The sequence below is a fragment of the Fusarium phalaenopsidis genome, assembly GCF_050370095.1.
Source record: "Fusarium phalaenopsidis strain FUZ10S chromosome Unknown contig_32376, whole genome shotgun sequence".
NCBI classification, from domain to species: Eukaryota; Fungi; Ascomycota; class Sordariomycetes; order Hypocreales; family Nectriaceae; genus Fusarium; species Fusarium phalaenopsidis.
Window position 1 is genome coordinate 238,928 of NW_028145382.1, and position 21,810 is coordinate 260,737.

The 21,810-nt window shown below is 51.4% G+C and overlaps 9 protein-coding genes and 2 non-coding genes across 11 annotated transcripts; 5 read left to right on the forward strand and 6 right to left on the reverse strand.

Annotated features, from left to right (window-relative positions):
• Nucleotides 1–106: 106 nt before the first annotated feature.
• Nucleotides 107–3,168, forward strand: LRP88_14687 (uncharacterized protein; the record flags this gene model as incomplete). The annotated part of the gene is made up of 2 exons (XM_083251024.1): nt 107–551; nt 605–3,168. 2 exons carry the CDS (start codon nt 107–109, stop codon nt 3,166–3,168), a joined length of 3,009 nt encoding a protein of 1,002 aa, XP_083093059.1.
• Nucleotides 3,169–3,390: 222 nt separating this feature from the next.
• Nucleotides 3,391–6,180, reverse strand: LRP88_14688 (uncharacterized protein; the record flags this gene model as incomplete). Its single annotated transcript, XM_083251025.1, has 3 exons — nt 3,391–4,033; nt 4,085–4,198; nt 4,247–6,180. The coding sequence occupies 3 exons, from the start codon at nt 6,178–6,180 to the stop codon at nt 3,391–3,393; spliced, it is 2,691 nt and encodes an 896-aa protein (XP_083093060.1).
• A 694-nt stretch (nt 6,181–6,874) lies between these two features.
• On the forward strand, nt 6,875–8,404 carry LRP88_14689 (uncharacterized protein; the record flags this gene model as incomplete). The annotated part of the gene is made up of 1 exon (XM_083251026.1): nt 6,875–8,404. One exon carries the CDS (start codon nt 6,875–6,877, stop codon nt 8,402–8,404), a length of 1,530 nt encoding a protein of 509 aa, XP_083093061.1.
• A 117-nt stretch (nt 8,405–8,521) lies between these two features.
• On the reverse strand, nt 8,522–9,756 carry LRP88_14690 (FAD-dependent oxidoreductase; the record flags this gene model as incomplete). Its single annotated transcript, XM_083251027.1, has 2 exons — nt 8,522–9,344; nt 9,419–9,756. The coding sequence occupies 2 exons, from the start codon at nt 9,754–9,756 to the stop codon at nt 8,522–8,524; spliced, it is 1,161 nt and encodes a 386-aa protein (XP_083093062.1).
• Nucleotides 9,757–10,781: 1,025 nt separating this feature from the next.
• On the reverse strand, nt 10,782–10,872 carry LRP88_14691. The gene has a single exon. It is a non-coding gene; the product is annotated as a tRNA-Phe (tRNA).
• A 217-nt stretch (nt 10,873–11,089) lies between these two features.
• Nucleotides 11,090–11,191, forward strand: LRP88_14692. The gene has a single exon. It is a non-coding gene; the product is annotated as a tRNA-Ala (tRNA).
• Nucleotides 11,192–12,383: 1,192 nt separating this feature from the next.
• LRP88_14693 (general substrate transporter) lies at nt 12,384–13,763 on the forward strand (the record flags this gene model as incomplete). The annotated part of the gene is made up of 2 exons (XM_083251028.1): nt 12,384–13,508; nt 13,560–13,763. The coding sequence occupies 2 exons, from the start codon at nt 12,384–12,386 to the stop codon at nt 13,761–13,763; spliced, it is 1,329 nt and encodes a 442-aa protein (XP_083093063.1).
• A 114-nt stretch (nt 13,764–13,877) lies between these two features.
• Nucleotides 13,878–15,222, reverse strand: LRP88_14694 (wax synthase family protein; the record flags this gene model as incomplete). The annotated part of the gene is made up of 3 exons (XM_083251029.1): nt 13,878–14,339; nt 14,388–14,474; nt 14,521–15,222. The coding sequence occupies 3 exons, from the start codon at nt 15,220–15,222 to the stop codon at nt 13,878–13,880; spliced, it is 1,251 nt and encodes a 416-aa protein (XP_083093064.1).
• Nucleotides 15,223–15,688: 466 nt separating this feature from the next.
• Nucleotides 15,689–17,314, reverse strand: LRP88_14695 (HET domain-containing protein; the record flags this gene model as incomplete). The annotated part of the gene is made up of 1 exon (XM_083251030.1): nt 15,689–17,314. The coding sequence occupies one exon, from the start codon at nt 17,312–17,314 to the stop codon at nt 15,689–15,691; it is 1,626 nt and encodes a 541-aa protein (XP_083093065.1).
• A 1,137-nt stretch (nt 17,315–18,451) lies between these two features.
• LRP88_14696 (uncharacterized protein) lies at nt 18,452–19,704 on the reverse strand (the record flags this gene model as incomplete). The annotated part of the gene is made up of 4 exons (XM_083251031.1): nt 18,452–18,601; nt 18,664–19,207; nt 19,264–19,530; nt 19,592–19,704. The coding sequence occupies 4 exons, from the start codon at nt 19,702–19,704 to the stop codon at nt 18,452–18,454; spliced, it is 1,074 nt and encodes a 357-aa protein (XP_083093066.1).
• A 749-nt stretch (nt 19,705–20,453) lies between these two features.
• On the forward strand, nt 20,454–21,763 carry LRP88_14697 (aromatic ring-hydroxylating oxygenase subunit alpha; the record flags this gene model as incomplete). The annotated part of the gene is made up of 2 exons (XM_083251032.1): nt 20,454–21,295; nt 21,349–21,763. 2 exons carry the CDS (start codon nt 20,454–20,456, stop codon nt 21,761–21,763), a joined length of 1,257 nt encoding a protein of 418 aa, XP_083093067.1.
• Between the last annotated feature and the right edge of the window lie 47 nt (nt 21,764–21,810).

The window sequence follows — 21,810 nt, forward strand, 5'->3', positions numbered from 1 at the left end:
AGTCTAGATCGATGCACGTCCTCAGCTGGCTCTGTAAGGGTCCTCCACTTGGAGGAGCTGGTGCTTGAAATCGTTGATGCGCCTCAACGCCAGTGGTAAGCCACTCATGCTCAGCTCAGAGATGGCTGAATTCCTTAAAGAGGTGGTGGCAGCTGGTTGCCCCTTTCTTCCATTCCTCTGGGAAATTGGGTCTTTCTGCTGTGAAAACAACCACCTCGAGGGCATCCCCTCGACGATATTCCCCTTCGGATTGGAGTCAACATCTCGAGCTGCACCCAGCAAGATCGGAGCCATGAACAAGTGGCTGCTGGTTGCGTCGCTCGCCGCTTCGGCATCGGCGACATGCTACTACCCCGACGGCAGCAATGCGGCCAAGGATTACAAGTATGAGCCTTGTGGTAACTCGACGACGACTTATTCGACTTGCTGCTACTTTGGCGAGGGCGACAAGTGCTTGGCGAACGGACTGTGCAACCAGCCAGATCGATTCGACTACCGTGCGGCTTGCCAGAACAAGGATTGGTCGAATTGTCCCGAAGTTTGCATGGACAGTGAGTGATGCTCTTCAATTGGTACGGGCAACTCTAACATTAACTGTCTGCAGCCGATTCGGGTACCTGGTTCGCTCTCCAAGAATGCGGCAAGAATAAATATTGCTGCCCCCCGGCCGACGGAAGTGATTGCTGCAAGAGCGGTGCCGTGATCTACACCCTCGCTGCCCCGAGCCCAGACAGCGACAGTGACACCAGTAGCGACTCCAACAGCGAGAGCGAGAGTGGAACTGCCGCTGCTGGAGCTGCCGACGCGACTCGAACAGGAAGCTCTACAGCAGAAACAAGCTCAAGCTCAAGCGACGACAAGAGAGGAGCTCCTATTGGGGCCATCGTTGGAGGTGTTGTTGGAGGTGTCGCTGTGATTGCAATCTTGGCGGTGGGAGGTTTCTGCTTCTTCAGACGCCGAGGAAAGAAGCCCGCCGCTTCGCCCGAGGGAACTGTCGCCGTGGGAGATGGTGCAGGCTCGAGCGGATCCAACAGCAGCGACATTAGCAAGGAAAAGGCAGCTACGTACAAGCAGCCTGAATTGGGTGTGGCCGAGGTCGAAGGTACTGCTGGCAATGTCTACACGGAGGCCGACTCCACGGCTATCAGTAAGGCTCGTTTCAATGTCCGACAGGAAGCCGATGAAGAGGTCCGCATTGCCGCCGAGGGAAAGAAGCCCGAGGCATACCAGTCTACAGCGCCCCAGAAGGAGCAGCAGCAGCATTTTGCAGAGATCGAGGGATCCCGGGGCAACGTCTACTCCGAGGCCGATTCGCAGGCCATCAGCAAGGCCCGGTTCGACGCCTGGCGACAGGCTGAGGAGGTCTCGCAGTTCTCGTACCAGCAGAAAAAGCCAACCATCAAGCCTGTCATTAGCCCAACTGCCTCGCCCAACTTGGCTGAGATTGCTGGTAGCCCAGGCAATGTCTACACTGAAGCTGATTCGCAACCCGTCATCCATACTCATTCTACAATCGTGTCGCATCCTTCTGGTGGACTGTCTTCTACAACTTCGTCCCCAAGCATTGGCCAGTCAAGCATCAACCATTCGGCATTTCATAGCGCTTACGCGAGTCCAGTGAACAGCCACGGACATATGACCAGCCTGCCTCACGATACAACCCTTTATCAGCTTGATCAACATACCCATACCTTGGAGACAAAGCCAACAGCTAGTCAGCCCAACATCAACTTGCCAGGCATTCAAAGCTTCACCGAGACCGAAAACAGTGGAACTACCTTTACCGAAAGTGTCTCGCAAGCCATCAATCACCCCCATGGTACTACGACTCACCATACTTCGAGCACCGAACTATCTTCGACTGAGACCAAGCCAGCTCTTGACTTGCCGGACATCCAAGCCTCTGGAGGAAGCCTGTGGGACGCATATGCCAGCAGTTCACACGCTGCAACTTCTCAGCCAGCGGCCAAGATCAACCACCTGAGCTTTGCTGAGACCGAGGGCAGTGCAGGGACCGTGTTCACTGAAGCCGACTCACACGCTATTAGCAAGCCTCATCCTACTTTCTTCCAGCTGCTTGGTGACAACACTTTGACTTCAACAAGTCACCACACCGAACACCAGACCAGCTTTACAGAGACCATTGAATCTCCGGGTATCGTGTCTACGGAATCTCATTCTCATACTGTCAGCATCCCCCAACCGACAACCGTGATTACGACGACGACAGCTCACACTTCATCTTCATCTGAGAAGCCATCTTCTGGAGTTGGACAACAAAGCTTCGCCGAGGCTGAAGGAAGCCCGGGCAACGTTTACACCGAAGTTGATTCGCAGCCAATTGGAAAGCCTCGCCCCGGAAACCAAGCCGAGGAGCATGTGTCGGGAGGGTCTGAAGATGTAACTGAGTCGTCGACACATGAGACACACAAGCACCATACCTCTACTATCGGTGAGACAACAACTACTAGCTTTTACACTGAAGCCGTCTCTCACTCCACCACCCAAGAAAAGCCCACAACACAAAAGCCCATGGAGTCGAGCGTGATCGAGGTCGAGGGAAGTGCCGGCAACAGATACACCGAGGCCGACTCACAACCGATCAATCCCACTCGTATCGAGAACCAGCACTCTCACAAGCAGACACAAGCTACCTCCGGAGGCAATTCTCTTACGATGCAACAGCAACTGGACTTGGCCGAGATTGAAGGAAGTGCCGGCAAGCTCTTCCTAGAGGCTGACTCGACGGCTATCAGCCCAGCTCGCTCAGAGGACACAACGCCTGTTGGAAAGTCGACCGCGAATATTACTCAACTGAGTCTTCCCGAGATCGAGGGCAGCCAAGGAACCATCTTTGTGGAAGCCGATTCTCAGATTCTTGAGTGGACCAAGCAGGAGCCCAAGACGATCACACAGCAAGCTTCTACCTTGACTGAAGTTGAAGGCACCCCGGGAAATGTGTACTCTGAGGCTGATTCAAAGGCCGTCAATCAGAGTCACCCCAAGGAGAGCGCTTCAGAGCTTGACGCACCACTACGGAAGCTTGTCGAGATTGAGGGAAGTGCGGGAAACGTTTACAGTGAAGTTGATTCGAAGATCGTCAGCGTGGAGCGTCGTGAGGAGACCAGGACAATGACTGAGACCAAGGGGACGCACGAGCTGTCGTAATACACGAGAGGATAGCCTAGTTTACTATCATGCAATTTAGCTCCCTAATTTACACTCCACATCGAGAGATACTATTCCATGGATGGAGTAATTGTCATATCCCTACATTTCTACTATGCCCTGATCAAATCGCATGAATAGTAACTATGTACACTGGAATATACAGGTTTCTATCTGTACCATAACCGTTTCAACCTTCTTTAGCAAGCACTGCCTTCAAGTCTAGGCCTTGCTGAACGAAACGCTAACAGATTCAGAGCCCAGAGGAACAATCTGCCCTCCACGGCCCGCAATGGCTCCCGTAGCCTTCACCTGCCACTTGTCGCTTCCTGTCGACTCGACCCAGACAGCAGCCTTTGAAGCTTTGGGCGCTCCCTTGGTCTGGGACAAGGTCACCTCAACAGTCCCCTTGGCAGCGTTGTAGGTGAATTCATCGATAGATCCAACGTCGACAGTGATCAAGACCTTCAGGGGTCCGATGAAAATTCTCTGACGAACAGCGTCCTTGGGCTTTACTGTGACGTTGTCATCGCTCTTCGATAGGATACCTCCAAAGGCAACAACGCCAAGGTCCTTGTCATCAACAACGTAGGTGCCTGAGTTCAAGGCAGTACCGATGAATCCACCACCGTAGTCACCAGTGATGCCGTCCCACTTGAGCGTGTCGGGCCAAGAATGGAAAGCAGCACTTGGGAAACCATCTTGGTTGATGTTGGAAATCGGGGCACTTGATCCAGCGTATCCGACGCGGAGGAGATAGGTATCGGTTGGATCGTCGCGGAAGGCAGAGAGGAGGACTTGGGAGTTGAGGCCAGAGCCATAGTGGTGGATTTGACGCTCGATTCTCCTAAGCTTGCCTCCGTAGCTGCGATGATTTCAGTGTCATGCACGAAGTAGATAGAATCTCATGACTTACATAAAGTCCCAGTATCGTCGAGCGTTACCGTTCCATCCCCAGTGAGGCACACTGGGCATGTATCCCAAAACACTGTTGATAGTCTTGTGCTCCGAGTCGGCCATGCCAAAGTGTCTAAGAAGTTAGCATCAACCTTTCAACCATAGAATTCTCATCACATACCTGGTCCAGTAGTAAACTCCCTCCTGACCAGTCGAATCCCAAGCCATCTCACTACCATATGGAATCTCCTGCGAATCCCAGAGCTTAGCTCGCGTGTGCATGGCATCTTCCAACACCTTTGCAAGAGCATCCTTGCCTTCACGCTTCAGGTCGACTAGCACTTCTCCAAAGACTGTCTCGCCCATCAGACCGACGTCTCCGTACCAAACATCGCTCTTGGTCATACGGATGATCGTCTTCTGAGCCTGGGTCAAGTACCAATCCCAGTCCTTGGAAACGATATCGGGATAAGCTCGAGCAACGCGGTACAGGGACCAGTAAGCTGCGGTGACGTGCACGTAGTTGTATGCACGGTCGAGGGCAGAGGAAGCTTGCTTGTTCCAGGATGTCCAAGATGTCCAGTCGATGTCCTTGCTGTAGCTGTATCCAGGAACTGAGGATGGCTCATAGAAAAAGAGGGACTTCTTAACACCATAGTCCTTGTTCTGAATTCCACCCCAGATGACAGTTTGAACAAAATCATCCAGCTTGGCAATTTCCTCGGCGTTGGGCTGAACGACTTGCTTCATCAGAGCCGCGACGTAGGCGCCAGTGCCACCCTCATCACTAAGTCCGGCAACCCAGGCTCTGGCGTCCTGGTCGACGATAGCACCCTTCTCATAGTCATAAGTCATGGCAGAAGGAGATCGTTTGAAGGGATCGGAAGAATCGTTAAACCAAGCCTTGGTGGTGAGGAAGTTTCCCATATCACTCAGCGCCTCGGTTGTGGGCTTGGTGACAAAGTAGTGGACCGTCTGAGTCTTTCCATCCTTGTACTTGATCGTTACTCGCACACGACCCCAAGTTGAGGAAGCTGCGGTAAGAGTGTATCGACCCTTGCCATCCTCCTTAACTTGAAGGGCACCGTTAGGTGAGACAGTGACAGATGACACAGCACTATCGCTCTGGAGCACGAGCTGAGCTGGCAGATCTTGGGCAATGATGAATCCCGGAACGCCGACAGCAACAGGGGTTCCCGTCTTCCGAACGGCCTTGTCAAAGTCGCGGATCGAGTCCGAAACAGTGAATCGAACACCCACTTTGAGCGACTGACCAGCCTTCAAGACCTTGGATGAAGGAGGGTTCCAAGGCTCTTGAGACTTCCACTTTGTCTCTGCCCAAGCCTTGGTGAGAACTTGCCACTCGTAGAAGCCCTCAAAAGTCTGACTTCCGTAGTAGGTAGGCTCGATGTTGACCTCAACCAGGTTCCGGTATGCCTCCAGAGGCGATGATGTGCCGGTCAAAGGTGTGACCACAAGACCCTTTCCAGTACCCTTCACTGGTGCGACACGTATTTGACCAGCATCCATACCGATGTACGGATCAGAAAGGGAGCAGTGGGCCTGCATCTCTGTGGCCTTTCTGTTGCTGAAGATGCTGTTGAACTCTGCAGGGAATCCAAGACTGCCAATCTCGATGGAATCTTTGCCCGTGTTCTTGATAGTGAACTGAAGACCCAAGTCTCCAGATACGTCGAGCCATTCTCGGACAATGCTTAGTGGGCCAGTAGGCAACGTAGGGCTCATATCTGAAGCGGCGAGGACGCCCTTTCCAGCCGTTGTCTTCTTGACGGGCTGACGCTTCTGTGAAGAGTCTCCGTCGATCCATTCTGTATCCTTCTCCTTGCGGTAGCGAAAAGTAATGTCACCCCAGTGATATTGACCATTCCGAGCGCGAACATCGAGAAGGTCTGAGGGCAAAAAGTCAAAGGAATCACCCGCTGGTGACAGCGAGGTCAAGACTTGGGCATCTCGCGCAATGCGAGCCTTGAAATTGCCAATATCAACGTCGATAAAGCCATTCCCAAGACCCAGGTTGTCAGTCTGCGCAAGCACAGTGCCTCCAAAGGAGGCAAGCAGCGCGGTGATCTTGCCGAGCTGTAGGAGGGATCTCATGGCGGGCGCTGGTTGTCACTGTCTCAACTATGTCACTACAGAACGTGAGGCATCTTTTATAGGCTTATAATTGAGTTTACAAAAGTTCCCAACTCTCGCAAGGATCATGTATCTCACGAATATCACTCAGATACGAGAAGCGACCATCATCAACCCATATGCGCGTTACTCCCGTTGATCAATCAGCCCCCATTGGCACGCATATATCCATCACACTCCCAAGTCGCTGTGCACGGCTGGATCAGGAAAACTCGGAATACCCCTCCGACGAGCAGAGGACGTCGGAGTATCCTTCCGACGAGCAGAGGACGTCGACCTGCCGTATTCATAGACAGGTCAGGTGTTAAGCTCCGCTCCTTTATCAAACTCTGACGATCTTTTTCCGCATTGAAACGCGAGGGCCTGTAAGCGGTTTATAGCCATTGGAGCGTTTTTAAAGGGACTACCCGTTTCGGCCTCAGGTACACAGGGTTGTGCTGGACATCCTGGGCCATGGCGTTTCTCGTATTGGTGGAAACAGGAGGATCGCCGGCTAATAAACTCCAAACAAAACTCTCGTATAGTTAAACTCCACTGTTTCAGAACGTTGGGGTCGGTATTTAATAATGCGGCAGAGGGCGTGTTTACGGGTTTGATCTTCAAGCCGGTCTTCGAGAAACTACAGACTTGCAGAGCAAGTGAAACAGAAACAACCATGCGTCAGACTCTGCCTTTCAGCCTCGCAGCTGCTTTACTGCCAACACTAGGAGCGGCACAGGCTAAAGATACCATCACTTTTAATTCTCCTGGAAACCCCATCCTTGGCGATGGTTCTCTCTACTCGGCTGACCCGGCACCGTTGGTTGTCAACGATACCGTTTACATTCTTTCGGGCAGGGATGAAGCCGATGAGAGGACAAACGACTTTGTCATGAACCAGTGGCAACTCTTTGAGGCCAAAAACCCGAAGCCATCTGGCGGCACATGGACGCTTCACAAGGATATCGCCGAGCCCCAGGATATCTTCTCTTGGGCTCAACCTGGAGGAGCATATGCGAGTCAGATCGTCCAAGGAAAGGACGGCAAGTTCTATATCTATGTCTCCATCCGTCAGCAGAACGGAGCTTCAGATCCATTCTCTATTGGAGTCGGTGTTGCGGATTCCCCCGTGGGCCCTTACAAGGACGCTCATCCTTCTGGTCCCATTATTTCCCAGAACGTGCCGACCAAGAATGACATTCACAACATTGACCCAACTGTTCTGGTCGATGACGATGGAAAGGTCTACATCTACTGGGGTTCTTTCAACCAGCTCCGAGGATATGAGCTCGACTCCGACATGGTTACCATCAAAGGTAGCGAAGTCCGCGTCAACAACCTAGACGGCTACTTTGAGGCTCCTTGGCTGTCAAAGCGAAAGGATACGTACTACCTCTTCTATGCTGCAAACAACGCCGGTCCAAACTCGCCCTGCACGCCTACTTCTTACCATGCCTGTATTGCTTACGGCACCGCCTCCAGCCCTCTTGGCCCTTGGACATTCCGCGGCGTGGTGCTGGGCATCGTCTCCTCGACCACATCTCACCCCGGCTTCTACGAACTCGGAGGTGAGTGGTTCATGGTATATCACACTGCGGACGCCAAAGACGGAGGTCACTTCCGACGAAGCGTAGCCTTCGACTCCCTCGAGTGGGACGACTCTTCATCGCCTCCACTGCCTCTCAAGGTCAAGCAGACCAAGCGACCAGCTGCCGCACCCAAGCCAACCCGCAACATCGCCCCCAAGGCTGAAGTGTCATCCGAGAACGAGACTCCCATTCAGTACTGGATTGCTGCTCTCAACGATGGCCGCATCAAGGAGACTCCCCTCCCTCCAGACTACTGGTCCTCCTACGCAGGGGAGCGATCCCCAGAGACCAACGTCTTGACATACACATGGGATAAGGCAGTCAAGCTCAACGGCGTCGCCGTATCCTTCTTCGCAGACCAACCCGCCGGATCCAACGTCGGCGTCCCACCCCCAGCATCCTGGTACGTGGAATATGCCACCGGAAGCGGAAGCTGGGTCAAGGTGTCCGCCAAGGGCAACTATCCCACTAAGCCTTCTTTTGATCCCCCAGAGGTCAGCTTCGACACCATCTCTACCACGAGCCTGAGGCTTACAGTCAAGGCCTCGGGAGGATCTGGTCAGTTTGGTGGAGTTGGTATTCATGAGTGGTTTGCTTATGCTCCTACCGCGGAGTAAGTGTTGAAGCTGGGTTTCAACTTCTGTGTACATATAAACTTGATGTAAATGAATTTGCAAGACATATTGAGTACATATACAACTCTTGAGCCTACCGACTGGCCAGACTCAACGACCTCATTTGCCAGTCAACCACATGAAAAAGGCACCTGCCATCACCATCCGCCTAAACAGGGAGAACTTGATCCCCTCGAGGTTCGCAATGCTAATCCGCCAATGTGACGACTTGAGCGTCTTCTCGGCTCGAGGTACCGAGACACTGTCATACGCAGCGACAGCACTCTCCAACGAATTCGACGATAACAAAAGTTCAGCCAAGTCACAACCATCTTTCATCGCCGTGTTAGCGCCGTTCCCAGCAAAGGGGCTCACTGCATGGTTGCTGTCTCCAATAAAGATGACACCTGGCAAGACACCCTGGTGGTTGAATGGCTGCTTGTCCTTTGCTGGAATGACAAATGCCGTATATGGCTCTGTCGCGCTTAAAAGACTTTTAAACGGCTCTCCTATCTCCTCGCCAAGTTTCCGTGCCTCTTCGAGCAAGGCACGGCCATCTCCACCCGCAGGTTGTGCTGGCATCTCTTCAGCCTTGCTCAAGGCCCAGACAACAGTTTTGTCCTTGATGGGTGCAGCAAAGCAGCTATTTCCATGTCCGGAGATGAGAATCCCCCATGCTTCACTCAGTGGTTTCGGGATTTCATCTGGAAATACAGCCAATCCGCCGATTTGGGTTGCTCCGGCGTATTGCAGCACGTCGTCAGGTCGGATGGAGGCCCGGATCTTGCTGTGGGCGCCATCGGCAGCAACCAGAATGTTACATTTGTGCTGCACGGTACTTAAGCCACCGTTGGAGGAGACAGTGATTGCAATACCACCGTCATTTGAAGAAGTGGCGCTTAGGCATTGCGCCTCCCAGTTGATGTCAATGCCCGAGCCTCGGCTTCTTGGATGAGGATTTCGCGCAGGTCAGCCCTCGCAATCCGCAATCCGCCAACTGGGAGATCCCCGTATGACTTTGCGGAGATGGAAAGGAGCTCGGACCAATTGCTATCCCACATTTTGAAAGACATGCTCGTGGTTCCTGGAGTTGCAGCCTCAATGACGCGGTCGAGAAGGCCAATATTTTGCAGCGCCACGAGACCACCGTCCTTGTCCACGCCGTTGATAGATAATGAATAGCCTTGTCTTTTCGGATCGTCTTTTCGGCTGTCGCGGTCAAAGACAGTGAGCCGGAGTGGGTGTGAGCTGTTCCATGTCTTCTTCAAGGAGATGGCAAATGCTAGGCCGGCCATGCCAGCCCCAGCCACAACAATGGTTTTGTTTTCGAGGAAGTGTGCGTTACGCAAAGACATGATGAGTTAACAAAATACTTGAAATCAAGATAAGATTATTCAGTCAGACTCCCATTGAGAAGGCGGTCATGGTCGTGTTCTTAAAGTCCAGCCGGTTGTTGGTGTGGCTGACGATTCTATCTCGGGACCGTAAGTGGAGACTCGGCACCGAGCCAAGACGGCGATGATACCGGTCGGCGGCGATAAGCATCGTCACAAGAATGGGCAAGGTCCTGGGCCAACACGCAGTAATTTGAACAAGACGCGTCACCAAAATTAGACTATATGTACCAGGCAGTTGCGCCATGACGTGGATAGCAATTAGATACCTTTAAGGTTCTCTGAAAGTGTGTAGCCAGCCTATCAATTGACACGGGTTGAGCCACTGAAGCCAGGAATCGCAGATCACGTGAACATTTCAGGGCTGAAAGAGTGGGCATGAGCCAGGAGTTAGCGCTCCATCATTGCGTCGCATCGGCAGTCTTACGTGGATTTTCGCAATCCGCAAAATCCTCCTGTAAGCCGTTTTTACGATAAACGCGTACTTCACATATGCGGGTGTTCCGAAGTCCGAAGGCTTCGAACTTGGCTGAGTTCTAGGGAGTGCGGACACGCGTAGGCCGGAAGAATACCATTGCCGCTGACCCGATTGGTGGGGGCAGTGGTTGGCCTACCCTACATCTTTAAGGGACAGCACCATTTTTCGACATTGAAATTCGATTGAACATATTGGAGAGGAGATGAGGCCTGTGATGAATACGAAAATGAGGATTATGTCGTTGTTGAAGCATATTTATATTTAAAAGAGTCTGGGCAGTGTAGATGTTTTGGGATATGCTTTACGGCAAACCTAGCAGTAGGTGCGCGCAACTTTTAGGTAAACGCAACACCCAAAACAAAGACAAACCCGTCATCGCGGAACTGTCTCAGAACCGATTGTTGTGAGAGAGTCAAGAGTTCAAGCAAAAAAGAGCACAGTGTCATGAGCTTGCATGGACAAAACATGCAAAAACGTCAAAAAGGAGAGCCTGTAAAGGCTGATATGATGGGGTGAACCGGGATCGAACCGGTGACCTTCAGATATTATGATTGAAGTTGAGCTTCAGTCTGACGCGCTCCCAACTACGCCACCGCCCCATTGATTGTTGAGTTCCAGGCCCTCCGAATCACGGCTCAAGCGTGCTGTGAAAGGCAAGGCCTTGAGAGCGGCAGGGTCTTGAGATCAATGAGAAAATGTGTTGTGGGTTGTTCTTGACGATGGCGCAAAGGGTTCAGAGAAGCTTGTGGTCTGGTCTGGGTGGGAGTGAATGGAATGTCCATAGGGTGATTTTGGCTGCGCAGTTAGTAAGCAATTGGGCGAATGGTTTAGGGGTATAATGCTCGCTTCGCATCTCCGAACCAACTGGTTCTGAAGACGATCTGCGAGAGGTCCGGGGTTCGATTCCCCGTTCGTCCAGCACACGCCCTCGGGTGTTTCCTTTTTGGCGCTCTTCATTCTTCTTATCTTTTTGCTTGTCTTCTCCATCACTATTAGCTTATCACTCACTTCGACTTTTCTCCTAACTCGGTCCTATTGTAGTTTTACTACAGTGCTCCTCAGCTCACTTTATCTTTTTCCCACTCTCTCTTGGTTTGCATTTTCTTAAACCCTGCCACAGACATTATTACCCATCGCAAAGAATATGGACTCAATCAGTGCATGTCGGCCCTTCCTCAGCTCCTGTAGATTCTGTGTCTTGCATTCGTTCTAGTTATTTGATAGACACTTCCCAAAACTGGGAGCATAAACATGGTGCCGGGAGGCCATGATAAGGTCAATCATAGTTGTTCTTTCCTGTAATCCCGCGACAGCATCCCGTGGTTCGACAGGCCAACCTGCATGAACCGAATCTCTGGTCTCATGAATCATAAAATTGGATATGACTTTTCAGTCTGTAACCAAAAGCTAGGCACAGCCCATGTGTTGACTGTTGGCGAGCCTGAAGGCTGTCTTGACGTCGGAATAAGATCCTCCCGGCGGGTCCTGCTGGTGCAGTTCAGCTTGGGTTCTAAATCCGATAGCAAAATTGCGTGCCTATATCGGTATAACTTCCGAGGTGAACGGGTATCAACCGACTCGGGATACAACCTCGTCTCGTCAACGAGTCCCGATTTTAAACTCCCAATACGGCAGCCTACATATCAAAACCACGTGCCTTATCGGAAACTTTGAGTGGGTGATATCAAGACAAAGCAAACTTTCGCCTCTCACCGAGCCCTAATCATGCAGCAAGGAGGTGTGGAACACTTTGCGAGGCTCCATATACTCCATCCAGACCTTATCAAGGGTCCGGAAATGGAAAGACGAAGCGCTAGCGGGACCTCGCGAAGGTGTGTTTCCACATTAAATATTTGATCACACATGATTAAAGAGATTGCAAGTGAGATTGTCTGGTAAATAGTCGTTGTGGAAGAAACATTGTTGCTTTGGTGCAAGTTTCTGGCAGTATCGTGATCGCAATGAAGGTGCCTTTGTATGCCATTGCTGGTGTTGCGACATCATGTGTTGCCTTTCTTTTTGGGTATGTATGTTTCTCTCTCTAATTCGCAAGTATTTCGGAATCTGACGTGATAGAATGGACACTGGGAGTATCGGTCCCATCACGACCATGTCCTCGTTCAAAGAAACCTTTGGTGATTTTTCAGCAACCGTCCACGGAGTCATTGTCTCAACGATCCTCATCCCAGGAGCCTTGACAGCTTTGATCGCTGGTACTCTCGCTCACCGTTTTGGCCATGTGAAGCTCATTGCGATTGGCTCCATCATCTTCGGCATCGGAGCGGCCCTCGAGTGCGGCGCTCCCTACCTCGGCGTTTTCATCCTTGGAAGACTCATCAAGGGAATTGGCGAGGGACTTTTCCTCAGCAATGTCTATGTGCAAGTTTCTGAAATGTCGCCTTCGAGTGTGAGGGGCATCATGACGGCGCTGCCGCAGTTCCTCATCACTTCTGGGATTGTGACAGGTTACTTTACCTGCTACGGAACTTCACGGCTCGGCAACACATCACTGACGTGGCGACTGCCCCCTGCCATCGTTGCATTCCTCGGGTTTTTTCTGTCAATTATCTACTTTATCGTACCCCCGTCTCCCCGCTGGCTCTTGTCCAAAGGAAGAGTGGAAGAAGCCCAGGCGATCTGTCGACGACTTGGCATCGATGAAGTTGAAGAAAAAGAGCTCTTGGGGCAAGCTGAATCGTTCGGTGAATCCGAAGCTACAATGACGCTCTGGGAAAGTCTGCGACAGACTTTCAGGGAGTTTAGAAACGCATTTTCTGCACCGTACTGGAAAAGGACTGCATTCGCTTGCTTCATCATGGGCATACAGCAGTTCTCTGGCATTGATGGTGTCTTGTACTATGCCCCAATTCTCTTTACACAGGCGGGTTTGAGTGGCGAAAAGGCATCGTTCCTGGCATCCGGAGTGTCAGCCATTGTGATTCTCGTGGCAACTATTCCTGCAACGATTTTTGCGGATAAATGGGGTCGACGCACCTCGGGAATTGTTGGTGGCGTCTTGATTACGTCTCTGATGCTGATAATGGGATCTGTCTACGCTGCAGGACAGGTCCATCCGACATGGGGAAGCGGAAGATGGGTCGTCATTGTGTGCATCTACCTGTTTGCCATCTCGTTTAGCTTCACCTGGGCTATCGGGTTCCGAACATGGGTGGTGGAGAGCATGCCGCGAAAGACCAGGAGTAGTGCATCGAGTCTTGCACAGAGCTCAAACTGGGTAAGTCACCCGAGACGTGTATTCTGGGCCCATTTGCTAATATGCTAACAGCTTGCCAACTACGTGGTTGCGCTCATCACTCCCGTGCTTATCTCCAAGTCGACATTTGGTGCTTATTACCTCTTTGCCTTTTGCAGCATGTTCTGCACCATCATGGTGTTTTTGTTTATGGGAGAGACCAAGGGTTATAGTCTGGAGGAGATTGAGAAGAGGCACGGCCAGAACCGGTCCAAGAGCATCCCCTGGAACCTTTAGATGTTCTTCTTGCTCTTGGATACGTTGCAGCGATGGATTACAATAAAGCAGCGCTCCATAAAAGCCTAATAGTTTGAATACCAACCGGGGTGTCTTCTTCCATGACTCTGGTCCTCAAACTGCCTTGCCTCCGATGGCCCAAAGTGAAACTGGCATTGACCATTCCAAAACTCCAATCGCAGCATAGACCTCGACAAACCACCAACCAGTCCAAATAAACCAACAGAAAACCCAGACATATCCCAACGTACGCACAAGCAGTTGTGGGACACCATCGAAAACTGATCTCTCACTGTTCGTTCTCGTGATAAGATATTCAGGCCATCTCGTGCCTTGACATAGCTGAATAACGGCGTATTCGACCATGGTGCCGAATGGTTGAATTATAAAGAATAATCCCATGTTGACAGCGAGGGTCATTGGTTCAACATAGCCCTCGCATATGACGGAGAGGCTGAGGAAATGGAAGAAGCCACTGATGAAAAAGGCAGTGATGAGGTGAATAAAGTAGGCATGTGGTGACCTTGGTGGAATGCAGAGGTGCTTGACGATCACACGGCTGATGCCGAGGGCGGGCTTGAACATGTTAGAAACGAGCCCTTACCAGGGTAGTATTGATCTTACCTGACGGATATAGCCATGCCAATACTTCCCCCAGACATTGCCAACTGTGTAACAGTCGGAGATGTTTCCGAAAAGTGGCGGCCAGTCCTTAGATATTTAGCAAAATGCGAGGAAATAGACACGTCAGACCCACCTCTGGCTGGCCTCCAGCCACGCCAACGGCCATCATTGCCGCGACCTCATACTGCAGGGTCATGGTCGTATATAGCGAGAGACCCATGAGGAGCTCGACAAACACAATTTGTTTGAGGTTGTTCATTTCCCATGACCAGGAATGCGGAATGGCGGTGCTCTGAGCAGTGTGAATGACTGTATCCAAGACCACATATGACAAGATCGCCCTTGGCATCCTGGCTAACACGAATTTTTGCTTGTTGAGCTTCTGCGCTTTCATGGCCGAACGCGCATCGTTGACCTTGCGATGGGCAAAATTCCATCCGACGCCTCGAGAAGTAGTAGCCAGCTTCGTAGCCCATCGGACCTTGTCCCACGACCACTCCTTCGGGCGCCCGTTGTTCACCTGGCCTTGCTGATCAACCAGCCAAAAGTCCCGCTCCGGCATATGTAAAAGCAACCTCTCGACAGCCGGAAGGACAAGCAACCACGATCCCGCCATGCCGTAGCGCATCGCGCGCGTTGCGCCGGTGTTCGGCGGCCATGGAGAAATGGTACACGCGACATCATTTAGGACGATGAGAGTCGCGAAAAAGATGCCGCGACCATGGAAAGGGGGAGAACAAAATGCTATAAGCACTAAAATAAGAAGAGTAAAATGCGGGAGTTGGGGAAAGATTGATAAGAGGTTGCCAGGCGACAACCAAGATACATAGTCCATCTTGATGATTGTGACGATAAGAATGACATTATTGAGAAAATTGCTGGTAAAGGGGGGAATCGAAAAGAGGACGCCAAATATGAGCTTCAAATGTGGTCAGACCACCTGTGTTAGATTGCATTTCTAGTTGGCCAAAGCATCCCAGAGGCGCTGTTGTGGGCTGACATTGGGGCGTGTGCTCAGCGCCATGTTCAGCCAGCGGCGATGGTCCAGGTGATCACAATATTGGGAATGGGGGAAATCAGGAATTGGGATACTTGTGTCTTGGCGGCTTGGCGTATTGGTGGGCTGTTGGTTTGGGGTTGAACAGAGTAGAAATCATACCGCATTCCTTACATGGAGGCTTCCATAGGTACCTAGCTTGAACGGAAGCACCGGGACGAGATGGACAATGCGGCCCTGGATTGATTAATGCGAACTGCAAATTCCCGAGTTTGGTATCCTATACCAACTGGCTATGAGCTACCTATACAAGTGTAATGCGCGTGCCTTCGCCGGACCATTCGCTGATCCATTTCCCAATTTCTCCCGCTCGGAAAACTCCAATACGTCTGAACTTGGTTCCTGAATCATGCTCCAGCATGAGATAGACGTTGGTTCCCCCTCCGTATCCTTGGTACGCTCCGCATAATGGCACGCACACGCCTTCCATCTCGTTCGCCTCTGCAAACTTTCGCACCAGATCCGTCGTGTCGAGGCGAAGGTCTTGAGCTTTCCTCTCCCTTTCGAAATAGCACTGCGTTCTCATCTCATCTGTGTATACTGCGAGTTTGCTCGGTTTTGTCGTCCATCGGTAATAATATAGCATGCACTTAATGTCGAGCTCGGCTGAGCGGAGGAGCCCCGTAGGATCACCTCCTGGAGGCTCCGTTACGATCCGTTCGTCGAGGAGCTTTATAAGGCGCTCGGGGAGGCGGCTGTACTTCTCGTGCAACATAGACAGTCTCTTATGTCCCCCGACGACCGAAGCCCAGCTCCAAGTCGGAGCATACGACTCACTGCGCTGAACGTCGGCACCATCGCTTGCGTTCGTCGTCCACGTAAGATCGACATGGATCATTCTCTTCCACAGACCGGCCAAGTACTTGTCGTTGTTGGCCTCTTGGAATGTCTTGGCGATGCCAGACATGGCGATGAGTCTGTCTGACTCCTTTGTGAGAGCGCAGTTTGCGTAGAGGGAGACGACGTCACCCCACTGAGAGTGGAAATAGGATCCCATGTCTTCCGTGAATCGGGGGCTGCGCAGCCTCTCTGAAAGTTCTGCTCTCTTCTTGGCAAGTTCTAGCCTCGCTTTCTTGTAAACTGTCGGGACAGTCTCACGTGAACCTGTCGCCTGGGCGACGACGAGGAGCTCCCCGGTTGGATCCACTTCGCAGCACTTGCTCTCTAGACACTCCCAGTAGATCTGATTCTCCGTGAAGTGAAGAACGCGAGGGGCCAAGAATCGCTCCTGTACAACCCAGCCACGCGTGCTCAGAGCAGCACCCTCGATCTCATCAGCCCAGAGGGAGTCGTTCCAGAAAATCCATGGTGCGTCAATGACTTTCCCACTGCGCTCTAGCAGATTACTGCTCGCTTTGAAGGGGAACAGGAGCCTCGGTTGAAGTCTTCTCTTGACAAAGAGCCTGCTTCTGCCGGGGTCGGATGACGCAGCAATGGCCGAGATGTTGCACAACGAATGGCGGTACACATTGACCATTGCCTTGGCCTCTTGCTGCCATTCGATAAGAGAGTCTTGGAAAATACATAGGGAGTCGATCCATATGTATCTATAACCCAGACGATGGACGATCAGGGCTGCGTCACGGAAAGTCGGCGACAAATTGTCGATGGGTATGCCGTTCCGGAACTGATACTCCGTGGTCTGCAAGAGCTGTGGGATCAGTTTTGGGTCGCCCCAGCGATGGGAAAGGGTCCAGTAGGTGGGATAAACTCCCCGTTGTCGAGGCGGCTCTCCGTTGTCGCCGTCATGCTGGGCCTTGGCTTCGTCCCTATTGCGAAGATGGACGAAACCAACCTCGGCCTGATCGACGTCAATAACCCTGGTGGGGAAATATGTTCCTTCAAGCGGGAGGCAATATTTGTGGTTCATGGCGCAGGAAGAAATCCAGTCCTTTATTTTCTGCAGAGACTGGCCAGACCCAATATTGTCATCAAGAAAAGACCAAGGATGATCATCAAGTTTCGTCCAAGCGGGCGGAGGCGGGGAGCCTGGACGGCCATAAGCAGAACGGGACGGGAATTTCCTTTTCTCATTCATGGACACTAGATGGATAAAATCGTGAGTGCGTATTCAAGCCTGTTAAGGAGTCCAGAAATGGCGGAAACACACCTTCGAGTTCAATATCGGCAGCCCAGGGGCACACGGCATGGAACCTTACAGTTGGCTTATAAATTCGACAGTATATCTGAAAGCCATCCAGAGTTGCAGATTGCCCAGTAGCCCCAACTTTAGTCTCAGGCGGAAGTGGCAGTTTGTTCCACAACCAAGTGCAGATGAAGCACCCGTCGTCTTTGCTTGCCACAAAGTCACGATAAGATTTGTGATGATAATTGTCGAAAGGAAAGTTGCCAATTTCGCCAAAGTAATCTTTCCATTTCTGGATCTTGGTTTCGCCGTTCAAGGCGGCGATGCATGTATCGCACAATTTACCTTCCGCAAGGTCCATGGGGAAATATCGATCCGCGGATATGAATTATAGTACTCCGTATGGTTGGCCTGAGTAGTTGGTATGATGGAATCCCGACAGCTAGTACCTAAATAGCGATAAGAAGAGAATGCCGTTTTTGTAACCCTGGCATTTCTTGCCAAGGACTTTTAGGCATCTACGCAATTTGCTGCCCAACTATTCCAATGCCGGGGTTACTAATGTAGTACCAAACGGAATTCAACAAATGCAATAACCCATAATCACACACTAGATAAGCCATGCTGGCTCACCTGAAATAAAATACATTGTCGTTGTGACCCTTCGTAGCGCATGGGAGCACTCCTATTATAGCTTCCATGAGCCAGTTTAATCTATCAGATTAATAGCTATTAGCTTAGCACGAAACGTGTAACCCAGGCCCGAAAGACCCCACTGATAACTTAACATATAAGAGGCAATCTAAGAACACAGGGGCTGCCTTTTAGATATCATTTGCTATCCTAATTAAATAGTACTAAACATAGGTACTCAGATATCACCGAGCCAGCTGCGTCTTACACTGGCCAGGGGATTGCGGCTTAGAATGCAAAGACCTGGTCCTCCAACTTACTGGCGGGCCGAGCCGCGTTGTATCCCAGGCTCTCTGTGATTCTTTTCATAGCGCTGACCATGGGAGGCGGTCCACAAAGCAGGATCTTGATATCGTCCCTAGGCTTGGGAAGCCATTTCTATAGATGTTAGTCGGTCACAAGAGAGGCAGCACTTCTTAGAATAAGAGAAAGGCACTCACAGTTACCATCTCGGCTCCAACAAATCCAACGCCGTCGGTCCAGCCAGCGGGTGGGTTGTTCAAGACATAGTGGATGCGGATGCCCGCGTCGACTTTAGCCAACGCGTCCAGTCTCTCTTTCAGCAAGATATCCTCAGAGTTTACGTTGGCGAAAATAAGATCCACCTCAGTTATATCGCCACTCGCACGACCACGGACAACCGCGTTGATAATTTGCAGCATAGGTGTAATTCCAGTGCCACCAGCGATCATACCAAAATGGCGGACCATATTAGGGGTATAAACGAAACACCCCTTGGGTCCACGGACGCGAATGGCTTGACCAGGGGTAAGTGTATCTATATATCGGGAGATATTTCCCTGAGGGTAGGACTTGATAAGTAGGTCGAAGCAACCAGGCTGGTCATCACCAGAGATAGGTGTATAAGAGCGCATAACCTCCTTACTAGTACCATCAGGCTGTGGAATCTGGGCAGAGATAGAAATGTGCTGGCCGACTGGTAGACCTAGTATCGACTCGGGACTGGGGAGGTTGAAGCGATATCTGGAAAAGATCAGTTAGCCGGGAGCGAGTATATAGAGGCCAAGGTTTGAATTTACATGGCTACATTGTGTGAGATTATGTTTTTTTCCACGAGTTTGAACTCCTGGAAGTGATCCGGTTGTAACATCTTCGTCGCGACTTGCGCTGCAGATTCTTGGGTGACCGGCTGATTGACCCCTTGCGGCGCTGAGCTGGAGTCGGAGCTTAGAATGCCTACTTGGAGATCGTCCAGGACCTCATCGGCCTCTTCAGAGTGGCTGGTATCATCGTAGGCTTCGGTGGCATCTTTCCCGGCGACCTCGAGCAGGATATCTGAACCGCCGCTGTTGGGTATATGTCAGTCCCAGCTTGTAGGACCGGTGATGGGAACAAGGAAAGACGTACGGATGGTCGTCCACAAATGACGAGACGTTGTAAACCTTGCCGCGAATAATCAGATAGAGATCATTCTTGGTGTTGTGAGGTTGCACATCTGCGTGGCTAAAAACTTGTGCCATGACGAAACGCGAAGCCGACAGGTGGCAATCATGCCAGGAAAAAGATATCGAGACCAACAGTTTGACAATGCTACGTGTTTATTGAGGAAAGGGACGGGAGCATAGAGCGAGAGCCATTGCTGACTTTGGCAATACACTCATTGATACCGATAACAATGCTCGGGATATCCGAGGACGGCTGTCCGCATGACCGACCAATATCTGCAGTCTTGGAACTTGTCCCGTAACGAATGCCTTGTTTGGGTGAAGTCTGGCGAGGGTCAACCCATCATTGATGGATGGAGACATGCATAGTCGGCATATGACTGCCGCCACCGCGGGGTATCACTTGAGAGGCGTCGCCTCAAAGACAAGGTTCGGGAATCGAAACCGATGCAACTCCTGATTAGCTCCAATCAGCGGCCACATAATGTCAGGACCCGCGCCCCCTCGGCATAGAAGCCGAGATTGGGGCTGAAAAGGTGAGATCTCCCCGCGCTCCCGATTGGCTTGACCACGAGAGACCCCTTAGCTGTCACAGACGCATCGCAAATGACTAAACGCCGTCGTTCTATTCGCTCTCGGCATAGGGAGCCGCAAGATACTGTAAGATCGGGAGCATGATTAGAGTGGTGTTGAGCAGCTCCATGACGTATAAAAAAGTGGTAGATATCTCATGCTAAGCAATCCAAGATATCTTCCAAGCCATCATCTACTCCTCAGCAGCTGTGTGGATTCTTCTCAAAAACTGAGCGATTCTCCCTAAAGCCATGACATCTTCCTCCTTGCACTACTTCAACTTTGGTGGCAACGGCGCCCCGGACTCCTCCAAGGAAGCAACCCCCCAGGAACCCGTGCGTGCCTTGCCCGCATCATGGTACACCTCGCCGGATATGTACGAGTTGGAGCGCCGAGCCATATTCTCTAAGCGATGGCTCTTCATCACCCACAGCTCGCGGCTGAAGCAGCCCGGTGACTGGCTCCGTTACGAGATGGCAGGATTCGACTTCATCATCACTCGTGACCGGAAGAACAACATCAACGCGTTCCACAACGTTTGTAGACACCGCGCATACCCAGTGATCGAGAAGGAAGGCTCGGGAAACGCCAAGATTCTGGCCTGTCGCTATCACGGATGGTCGTATGGACTCAATGGCAAGCTAGCCAAAGCTCCTGGATATCAAGGGATGGCTGGGTTTGACAAGGAGCAGAACGGTCTCTTCCGTATTCATACAAAGGTCGACATCAACGGCTTTATCTGGGTGAATATGGATGCAAACCAAGTTCCAGAGGAGCCATGGGAGGGGCACTTTAAGGACGTCGACAAGCAAGACCGGTACAAAGCTTACAACTTCGATGACTATGACCTTGATCATACCTACGAGTTGGACGGCGACTACAACTGGAAGATTCTAGCCGATAACTTCAACGAATGTTACCACTGTCCCACGACACACGCAGATATCCCCGAGTTCCTCAATCTTGAGTCCTTCGACAGCGACACCAAAGACGGCCACATCCAACATCACTGTGTGTCCACGCCCGAGCAAATAGCAAAGGGACTCTACACTGCCAGTACCTACTACTTCCCCATTTCTGCCATGGTTGTCTCGTAAGTTCATCTAGCCGGCGCGCTCAAATGTCGCGTTCCCTGACACAAACTAGCCCGCACTTCATCATGATCCAGAAGTTCCTTCCCTCAGGGCCGAGAAGCTCCAGGATGGCATACGAGATCTATAGAAACAGGAACTCCTCCGACACCGACTTCAAGCTCATCAGTGATATGTACGCGCGCGTCATGTCAGAGGATAAAGTCCTCTGCAATAACGCACAGAAGAACCTGGACCGCGGTGTCTTTGTCAATGGTCAGCTGCATCCCAAGTACGAGAAGGCGCCATTGTTTTTCCAAAGCACTGTTCGAAAGGTCATCACGGAGCATCATGAGCGGGAGAAATCCGAGGGCAAGGAAATCTGGCCGGCAAAGCAGAAGCTGCCTTGTGACGCGCAAGTGAGTGAGCAGGATGAGATGATCTGTGCGAATATTGGTTGCGGGACGCAGAAGGAAATTTTGAGTTGGTAAACTGGTTAGATTTGCTACAAATCTACTCTCTCTTGGGCATGTCTATA